The sequence below is a fragment of the Molothrus ater genome, unplaced genomic scaffold, assembly GCF_012460135.2.
Source record: "Molothrus ater isolate BHLD 08-10-18 breed brown headed cowbird unplaced genomic scaffold, BPBGC_Mater_1.1 matUn_MA509, whole genome shotgun sequence".
Taxonomy (NCBI): domain Eukaryota; kingdom Metazoa; phylum Chordata; class Aves; order Passeriformes; family Icteridae; genus Molothrus; species Molothrus ater.
The window spans coordinates 38,613-49,025 of NW_023416845.1; the positions used below are offsets into that span (position 1 = coordinate 38,613).

The 10,413-nt window shown below is 45.2% G+C and overlaps 1 protein-coding gene across 1 annotated transcript; it reads left to right on the plus strand.

Annotated features, from left to right (window-relative positions):
- Positions 1–1,719: 1,719 nt before the first annotated feature.
- Positions 1,720–7,460, plus strand: LOC118701441 (olfactory receptor 14A16-like). Its single transcript, XM_054518491.1, has 2 exons — positions 1,720–1,776; positions 6,522–7,460. The coding sequence occupies exons 1-2, from the start codon at positions 1,720–1,722 to the stop codon at positions 7,458–7,460; spliced, it is 996 nt and encodes a 331-aa protein (XP_054374466.1).
- The last annotated feature ends 2,953 nt before the right edge of the window (positions 7,461–10,413 follow it).

Below are 10,413 nucleotides of genomic sequence, written 5' to 3' on the forward strand. Positions count from 1 at the left end.
ATTTTTGCTGTGTGTGTTCCTTTTTATCTATAGTTGTAGTGTAGTTAATAAAGTTTTGTTTTCTTCATTTCCTAAGTAGGAGCCTGCTTTGCTTATTCCTGGTCACATCTTACAGCAGAAACCAGGGAGAAGGTATCCTCATGGGGGCACTGGCATTGTGCCAGTGTTGAACCATGACACTGATATATTATAAACTTTCCACAAACACCCCCTTCTTTAGCCAATAAACAGTCTAAAGCCAACCTATTCTGATACACTACAGTTTGGCTTTGCTGACTTGATATTGATTCCAATGCCTGAGCAGCTTTGTTATCATCTCTGTATTTCGTTGTCTTATAATATGATTCAGCATGTATGAAAGGCCAATGCAGAGTTAGATTGCTGTGCTGGTTTTACCTTTTTCTTTACCAATTGTTCTTTTACCAAATCTTGGACTATATCCCTAAGGTCAAATGTGAAACAAATCCATCGCTCTCCTTTTGGACATTAAATTCCCTGTCTATTATCACTTTTTCCTAAGTTTCTTGCAATCCAATATTTTGCCCCCCCCTTTTTGCCTACAGGTACTTAATTTGGATGGGTTATAACAGTGACTGTTGACATGGATATGTGCAATAAAAAAGGAACTTTGGCTTCTTTCTGTGTAGTGCTTTCAGTAGCATTTGTGACACGATCTTGCCAGTATCCCAAAAGGGAAGAGACAACAAATGAGTGACAGAAAAAGGAAGAACAGAGGTCTGGTACCACCTTGCTTGCCTATGGGGTTGCTACCAATAGCAGGTGTATATGATTTTCTCAGTGGTGAGTACAGCAGCCAAGCTAGGCTTGCCCTCTATATTCTTGTAACTTCTTTTTTGCTAATTTACACTCAAATTGTTTTTGACACTCCTTAACTGTAGTTTCCCACCTGTCATGGTTTGACACTGGCACAATGCCAGTGCTCCTATGAAAATATATTTTTTTTAATGGCTGCTGTGAGATGTGACTAGAAATAGAGCAAAGCAGGCTCTAGTTTAGGAATAAAGAAAAAAAAACTTTATTAACTTACAGTATGTAGAAAGGAACACACACAGAACTCAGAATTTTAAAACACTTTTAAAAACAGTCCTCCTCCTCTAATTTTTACCATAGCATGAAATAAAACTTTAGATTCTCAATTCGGTTACTAATCCTCAGATAATCACCTTTCAGTTCATCAAGGAGAGAGGAATCTTTATTGTACTATAGGCCTCCCCAGGGAACACAGTTGAAACCTCTTGTGTTTCTGTGTCACACGTGGCACCGCCCGGAGATCATTTGCCTTCGTGACTTCTTCTTTCTATGTCTAGTGCTTTCACTACTGCACATGGACCAGAACTGCTTCTAGGGTTCCCCTTTAAAGGATGTTTTGTTCAGTTTCAAAAAAGCAACAGTCGCTTCAAAAAAGCAACCAGTCTTTTTCAAATTCACCCCCTGGGTCCAAGGGGTTTTGAGAACAGAGATCTTCTTTACTGAAGACAGAGGGCACTACCACACCCTCCTTATCTGTCTTTGTTTATGCATTCTTTTACATAATATTACCACACTCTCTTGGCTCCAAGCCATTGCCTCCCTTTAAATGCAGCCTTTGTGTTACAGGGAAAAAATGGTTCGGTTCTATGGCTGTACAAAAAAAAGAGTCCAGACAAAAGTCAGTCTATTATTTCCTTCCACCTAGAATTCTTTTTAACATTTTTTGACATGTTTTACTTGTACAAACTTTCATCACACTTGCCCATTTCCTTCTATTTAATTTCTGTCTTTCTTCTTATTTAGATCCAAGAAAATCAGTATTTGCAAAGTTTCCATTATCCAAGAAAAGGGTTAAACTCTTGGCCTCTGCCTGCCCAGAACTCTTACTGCAGCTGGGCACCTTCTCACCGCACCCCTCCTTCTCCTTCTCAGCCATGCTGCCAGCACATGATATCAAATTTTAAAGTGGCACAGGCACAAGTACAAGCTTTCTTCCTTTCTCTCTCTCCCCCCAGGGGACTGCCTGATGCCTTTCAGTGTTCCTCCATCCCTCCGTCCTACAGGGGCTCCAGCCTACCTCAGCCCTGTGTTTAACCCCCATGTTCTCAGAAGCATATCCATGTCTTCAGTAGCTACACCAAGTGCTAAAATTTAAATTTAAATACTGATTAGTTTGACTACAACTTCCCAAAAACCTCACTTCCTTATCAACCTAAGACACCACCATTCCACAGGTATCTCCCATTCAACAGGTACTAATAATTCCCATCCACAAAGCAAAGTTATTATTTCAGTTGTTTTGAGTTCAGTCTGGAAAGGGGATAGATTTGGTACTCGACACTTCCTGCAATGAGAGGGTCAATTTTGTGAAATACAATACCAATTATTCCCACAATTTAAACATTTACATATAACCCAGCTAGTGTGTCCAGTATTGGGATGAATCAGACAGGTTATGTGGTATGGCACTGATGGAAATTGTAATTCCTCCTTTTCTTTATACAAGTCACAGGCTAAGGCCAGAATATGAGAACTTTCTGACTGAAACAGTCTTGATCCTCCTGTTTGAAGTGGAAGTATTCCTCCCCAGGAAGGGTATTGGGGGCATCTCAGGACTTGTCCAGGCAGCACTTGAAACCACTGATGTAAGCTTTGCCTTATTTCCCAATTAGGTGTGATTCTTTGTGCATTCCTTGGATCATTTGGGTCTTCCCAAACCATTACCCACCCAGTCCCCCTTTGAAAGTCAATTTGGTATCAGTTTAGATGTGATAGTGAATTGATTTTTAAAATTTAAGATTTGAGCTGAGGGTTAGAACAAATACAAATTGAAGTTAGATACACCAACGATAAGTTAATTATTATTAAATGCTTAAGATAAAGCTATTTGTTATATTATCAGCTCATTTGTAAAAGGAAGTGGAGCAAGTGAACCATTATAGGAACATATTGAAACCAGTAGAACAATGCCCTAGCACCTGGACTCCATGTCAATCCATCATGAAGCAGGGGGCCTTGGATCGTGCCAGAGGGTCACAGAGACCTGATGAAGACATTCCTGACTTCATCCCTGGGACCACTGACCCAATTTGAGACCACTGACCCAATTCAAGAGAAGAACTGCGCATGCATAAAAGGTTAATAACCTCATTTTAATACAGAGTGGGGATGGGAGGTGCTGGGGTTGTGCATATGTATTATTTTGGGAAATAAATAGAAGGCAAAAATCCTTGTGCGATGTGGTCACACATTTTGGGAATGACTTCCCCCTCAGCCCCCCATGCCACCCACTGGCATAATAAACATACCACTTTCTAACTTTAACTAGTTAGAGAGTCTTTGTCTGTGATTTTCAGTCTTAACAATTCTGCAGTCCATTCCTCGGGTTCTTTCACAAGTTCTTTGATTCTGCTGGCATGAATCCACCCTCTTTTCCTGGTTCAGATTGCTGCTTCAATAGTACCTGAAAAGGACTTAATAGCACAAGGACAGTGGCAAAAGGAATACAATACTACCCCAGCATTTCCCAAAACATTCTGGGTTTATAAAAAAGCTTTTTCCCACAGCTGCCTCTTCTTCTTGTATCCAGCTGTGCTAACAGTTTCAGAGGCAAATTCTTCTTTCTGTGAGCTACAGTTAGTTAAACAAGAAAGGCCAGGCCAATTTTGACACAAGATGAATCACATCTATTGCTTTTTACCCTCTGAGCAAAGTTTAACTGTTTTAGCATCACAGACCTATTCACCTAACAGTTTCCCAGAACAAAAGTCCCCCTCCTAACAGTGAGAAAAAAAGGAAGGAAGGAAGGAAGGAAGGAAGGAAGGAAGGAAGGAAGGAAGGAAGGAAGGAAGGAAGGAAGGAAGGAAGGAAGGAAGGAAGGAAGGAAGGAAGGAAGGAAGGAAGGAAGGAAGGAAGGAAGGAAGGAAGGAAGGAAGGAAGGAAGGAAGGAAGGAAGGAAGGAAGGAAGGAAGGAAGGAAGGAAGGAAGGAAGGAAGGAAGGAAGGAAGGAAGGAAGGAAGGAAGGAAGGAAGGAAGGAAGGAAGGAAGGAAGGAAGGAAGGAAGGAAGGAAGGAAGGAAGGAAGGAAGGAAGGAAGGAAGGAAGGAAGGAAGGAAGGAAGGAAGGAAGGAAGGAAGGAAGGAAGGAAGGAAGGAAGGAAGGAAGGAAGGAAGGAAGGAAGGAAGGAAGGAAGGAAGGAAGGAAGGAAGGAAGGAAGGAAGGAAGGAAGGAAGGAAGGAAGGAAGGAAGGAAGGAAGGAAGGAAGGAAGGAATCTTGCTTGAACAACTTTGTGAGATTTGGAGAACTAGCAAGAGATTAAGGCTATCTCTGCCTTGGTCTTATCGCTCGTGCTGGACCCTCTCCCTCTTTTCACAGCAGCGCTTTCAATGCTGTCCCTTGCCCCTCCAGCAAGTACGGGCCCTGTGCTAATGGGACCAGTGACTCACCAGCCAGCCACCTGGAATCTCCACCACACAAGTTCTCTCTGCCCCAGAATCAACCACAAACGCCAATACTTACTCCTGGGGGCCCGCTTCCCAAGTTATCAAAGGCTCCAGACAGCATTCTTCCCCCAGAAAACAGAGCCCATGATCTTCCCACTCCTTCATGGGGCACACCCCCTGAAGCACCTCCAATTCTCCCTCTAAGTGAGGGTGGTCTCCCTGCTGCAGCAGAAATAGGCATCCCTAGTCCCTTCCCGGGACCCTGACCACACGGGGACTCTGAACCCCTCCCATAGATACAGCAGGAGCTGAAATCACGGAGACAAGAGCGGGGGTCGGCAGTGAGGCTGGAACCAATAAAGGACAGAGTTAGGAGCGGAGCCAGCAGGAAAGCCGCAATCAACAAAGAAACAGAGGTAGGAGCAGGAGCAGGCGGCTCCAGAGTCACGGTGGGGACGGGAGTGGGCAGGGAGGGCTAGAGTTCCTGACACAGTCAGAGAAGCAGATACGAGTAGGGAGACTGCAGCTCCTGGCATGAGCAGAGAAACCGGAGACAGGGAGAGGCAACATTTCCTGAGGGTCCCAGCCCGTTTCTCTGGTTCGCTGTCTCATTTCCCCAGGACCCCGCCCACATGTCCGTGCTCCAAACCATTCCCCTGACATCTCCCTCTCTTCACAGCACAGAAATCCTTCCTCTTCTTTAGTATAATGCAATCCACCTTCCTCCAGAAAATGAAGTTAAATTTTAAATCAACAATCTATATCACATATACTTTCATTCATTCACGTTCACTCACTTCTGTATCTTTAATATCTCATTCATTCTCACCTCACAACTAGACAACAACAAGGTACCTTTTACTTTCAAGTCACTTGTTAATATCCACCCACGGATACTGTAAAGTCTCAAAATGTTATTGGCCAACCCTGGATTTTCTTGGGCATCCCTCAATCCAGGAGTGTTGTCCAACTCCAGATGCTCTTGGACAATCCTCAATCCGGCAACTTTGTAGGGAGTCCACTTTTTCCCTGTGGATTGTGCCAGGAAAACCTTCAGCTCCCTTCTTCCAAGGGGTCTGACTCCTCCCTGGGACCCCATCCCAGTTACCCTGGGGGGTCTCTTTCACTCCTTTTATCTCTTGCTTCGTCTCCTCGCTGGCTGTCTTTCTCATCAAAGATTAGAAACACAGCCCTCAGAAACCACTCACTCACTTTGCAGGTCTGGAATAACCAGCCCGCCTCTCATTCATACACGTTCATTCCCTGTATTTGCCCTGCCCCAAAAGAATACTTTACCAATCCTCTTTTCTTCTTTGGGTCTTTGTGCGCAAGAATTTATGGGGCCACCGCAGTTCTTAGGGAGCCTTTTTTTCCTTTTCCCTTTGCTTTATGTGTCTCCTTCTGCCCACTGGGTGAATGTCCCTGGCAAAAGGGGGTGCTGAGACCTTGCTCAGAGACCTTTGGAGAGGGTGAGACATTCAGGGATCCCTCTGCTCTGGGCAGGGTCTGGTTTATCCCAGGGTAACCCGGGAGTGTGACTGTGCTCTGATTGCAGCCAAAGGTGCAAAGCCAGGGCAGCTGGGGACAAGCCCATCCAGCCCCTCACCTTCCCTAAGCCACAAGGAATCCTTTGCCTCTCACATCTCAAACTTCTGAATGCAGCAGAAATGCTGGGGATTTGTGACCTCAGAGAACCAGGAATGATGTGTGGGTAGGAAAAAATTCCTAAAACCAACTCCTACCATCTGTTTCCTTTGGAAGTGTGAGTACAGATGCTACCAAGTCTTTCTGCATTAGGTGTGATTCCACTGACAAATCTTGAATATCCAGCTTTGTCCCTCTGCCACATGGCCACAAACCCAGGGCAGCGGGGCAGGGATGGCTCCTCAAGACCCCCCCATGCACAGGCCTGGCTGCTCCTGGCACACTCAGACAGCACATCTGGAGCTCAGGCAGGGACCTGGGTGAAGGTCTTCCAGAGCAGGAACAAGAGTGGGTGAGTCCCAGCAGGACAGTCTGCAGGGAATGGCTCAGGTTTGGCTCAAAGCAGCCTCTCCTGACTTGTCACTGTCCCTTATCCATTAACAGGTCCGTGTCCAGATACAGCAAATGTCCAACAGCAGCTCCATCAGGCACTTCCTCCTGCTGGCAGACGCGCGGCAGCTGCAGCTCCTGCACTTCTGCCTCTTGCTGGGCATCTCCCTGGCTGCCCTCCTGGGCAACGGCCTCATCATCAGCGCCGTAGCCTGCAGCCACCACCTGCACACGCCCATGTTCTTCTTCCTGCTCAACCTGGCCCTCGCTGACCTGGGCTCCATCTGCACCACTGTCCCCAAAGCCATGCACAATTCCCTCTGGGACACCAGGAACATCTCCTACACTGCATGTGCTACTCAGGTATTCCTCTTTGTCTTTTGCTTTTCAACAGAGCTTGCTCTTCTCTCCATCATGTGCTACATTTCCATCTGCAAACCCCTGCACTACGGGACCCTCCTGGGCAGCAGAGCTTGTGCCCACATGGCAGCAGCTGCCTGGGCCAGTGCCTTTCTCAATGCTCTCATGCACACAGCCAATACATTCTCCCTGCCCCTGTGCCAGGGCAATGGTCTGGGACAGTTCTTCTGTGAAATCCCCCAGATCCTCAAGCTCTCCTGCTCCAAATCCCACCTCAGGCCACTTAGGGTTCTTGTGTTTTCCATCTATTTCAGATTTGGTTGTTTTCCATTCATTGTTTTCTCCTATGTGCAGATCTTCAGGACTGTGCTGACGATCCCCTCTGAGCAGGGACCGCACAAAGCCTTTTCCGCCTGCCACCCTCACCTGGCCATGTTCTCCCTGTTTATCAGGACTGCCATATTTGCCTACCTGAAGCCTCCCTCCACCTCCTCCCCATCCCTGGATCTGGCACTGTCAGTTCTGTACTCAGTGTTGCCTCTAATACTGAACCCCCTCATCTACAGCCTGAGGAACCAGGAGCTTCAAGAATGCTCAGAGGAAAGTGATGGCTGGATGCTTTTCAGAAGTTAAAACCTTTCTATTTCCTTCTGCAAAGTATTTACTATGTAACACATTACATCCCAGCCTGCCTTCAAAAGCTTTTAATAATGCTGGGAGTGACAGGGACAGGCTTTTCTACTTTTTCATGTGATCATTTTCACACTGAAAATTTTGTCATCATCCCATCTTGACTTCACTGTCTACCTCTTTAACTTGACTCACAGACTGTGTAAATTAGGAATCACGCCCTGTGTGTGTTTAAATAAAATAAATGTTCCTGCAGAGACTTATTTGTCAAAAATCCTCCCTCTGTTACCTCTTCTTCAGCTGCACGGGGCAGTGTCTGCATGCAGAAGTCAAGAGAAAAAGTCTTAACCCAGCAGCACTGCCAGAGAGCAACAGCACTGGTCCTTTGAGAGCTACACTTTTTCCACTTCCGCTCTCTCCTTTATTGTCCTTGTCCAAGGCCTGGGTGCTCTGGCAGCTGTCCTGCTGTGTGTCCATGCTGTGACCACAGGCAGGGACAGGCCATGGGCACTGCTGGGACACAGCTGGGTGTCACAGTTCACCTCTCTGTGACCCCAAGTCCTGTCTAGCCGGGGGGAGCATGGCAAAAATAGAGGGCTGGGAACAATGGAATTGTCCGAAAGATGAAGAACTTCAATGTGGATGCAACAGTCTGGTCAGAGAGAGAAAGCCAGATAAACTTTCCCAGGAATTGTTCTGGAGAGTTTTGAGAAGGCTGTGAGAAATAATTAAAACAATCTTGCAGCTGGTGTTTTGAACAGTTGTTTTTTCATAAGATGTTTACCAAAGGGCATCTTCTTAATTAGCCAATGGTGATGGTGTATTGATTAAATGACCAATCAGGTCCACCTGTATTGGAACAGTGTATAAAAAGGAATGGGTTTCTAATAAACTTGGTATTAGCTTGCTGAAGAGAGTTAGAGTTTGTGTTGCCTTCACTTCTGTTCCTGACTCAATTGCTTTAATAGCAAAACAACAAACACAGAAACTGCACAATCTGAGGGGCAAGATCCAAAGACAAGGAGCATGGTGAATGCACCAATATATAGGGGTATTTTGAGGGCAGGGGTCCAATCACAAGCGCGAACTCGGAACATGACCTTATATGTGACAGGTCCTGAACCAACTGTGAGCAAGAACCAGAAACATGACCTATTATAGAATAATTCCATTAACATACCAACTCCCATGTCCACACTTTTCTCGCCATGACCTGACCAAATATCTCCCTTTCAGTATCCTGCTTCCCGTGGTCTCAGGCTGATTTCTCCTGTATATGCCACTAAGGCTAAACCACTGCTTATCCCAGCCAGTTGCTTTCCCACATCTCCCCCTTTCTGTTGAACTACAAAAAATCTTCTGTAAAGATTTCTGAAAAACTCTTAACAGACAACTCATAAAACAGAGTAACAACATAAACAAAACAACAATTACAAAAATCGGTAAACCCGTTTTGACCAGAGAGAGAGCCCAACCAGATAAGTTCCTTTTTCTTAACAGTCCATTGAACCAGTCCTTGTCATCCTCCACTTGCAGTTTTTTGCCTCCCTCTGAACTTGGATGTTCTTGTATATGGACTCACTGTGATATGAAAGATTCATGCAGCACATGCCACAGAAGTCCTTGCAACCACATCCTTGTGCTAACAGCAGGAAGTCAATTGCAGCTTTATTTTGCAGAGTAGCATGCCTGGTACTGTCAGCGTCTGTCAGTAGCTCATTCAGTGCTCGACGCATGGCATTGGTTTGCCTACTCATACCCTAGATTGCCCAACATTTTTAAAGCTTTTGCCACAGCACCCCCAGGTGCCAATATTGAGGCTGTTATTATTTTTCCTTTACTCCAAAAGTTAATTTTGTCTTTGCAATCTGATTCAAATTGATGTATAAATCTCTTATGCTTAATCTTTCAGTCATGAATTAAGGCAAACTCAGGTGCTAGCACAGTAAGCCTCCCCATGCTACATGGTCTACCCTTAATGTGAGATAGAATGGCGGGCCCTGCTCTGTCTCCAAAAATGAGAAACATCCCAGATGGTAACTGTTCCGAGAAATCACTGGACCATGGATGGGTGGGGTGTAGTTATACCAGGTACTTCCATTTTTATAGACTGAATGATGTGGGGAAACATCCCACCATGTATTTGGTTGTTCTCTTATAGCCTGAGCATCAATGATATTTCGCATTAATTTGGGAGTCTTTTTAATATAATGAAATTTAACACAAAAATCCATTCTAACAGAGCCCAGAATTTCCAGTTCTTGGGGTTCTAGTGCTGTGTGTGGTAGGTTCTTGGCCCAGTAATCCCAGTTATCAACAGGATTGTGAATCCATTCATTGCGGGAACACAATACACGGATGGCATCCTTGGTTAGTGGCCACACTAGTTTGTAACCCAACTAAGCAGATGAAGAAGGGGTGGCTACTGACTGACACAGGGTTTCCTCTTTGGTGATATTAGCTAACATAACCCAGACATTTTTCTTCGGCTGCGGGACTTCCCAGGTCTTAGCAAGGAGCATGGCATCAACCAGGATGGGTATAGCAAGCAGGAGTCCTTTAGGAGTCAGGTCTGGTGGAACAACCTGTGGATAGGACTTAAAAATTAATAATGCTTAAGGAGTTAAGAAACTGGTGGGAATAATCAGCAATAGGTAGGAGGTGAGGGATGGTTATTCACAAGCTTCAAGATTCCTTCTGTAGATTCTTCCCAGGGCTCCTCCTGTAGAGCTTCTTGGTGTTCTTGTAGAGGCTGCAGGTATGGCTTAATGTTATTTGCTGGAACCCATCAAAGTCCTCTACCTGTAGGGACACAAGCATACTCTTCCCCCCAAGTAATCAGAGGAAAGGGTCCTATAATTTGGCCTGTCTCAAGATCTTTAACACTAAGATTTTTAACACTGGGGGTCTCTCCTTTAATTATGCCTGTGTTGTATTAGAAAAGTGCCTGATAACT

Excerpts from the sequence above, each read along its gene's own strand:
- LOC118701441 (XM_054518491.1), top strand. The coding sequence starts at position 1,720 with ATGTTTTACTTGTACAAACTTTCATCACACTTGCCCATTTCCTTCTAT. Across the intron at positions 1,777-6,521 it reads TTTCCTTCTATTTAATTTCT|GTCCGTGTCCAGATACAGCA; the intron begins GTCTTTCTTCTT and ends ATCCATTAACAG.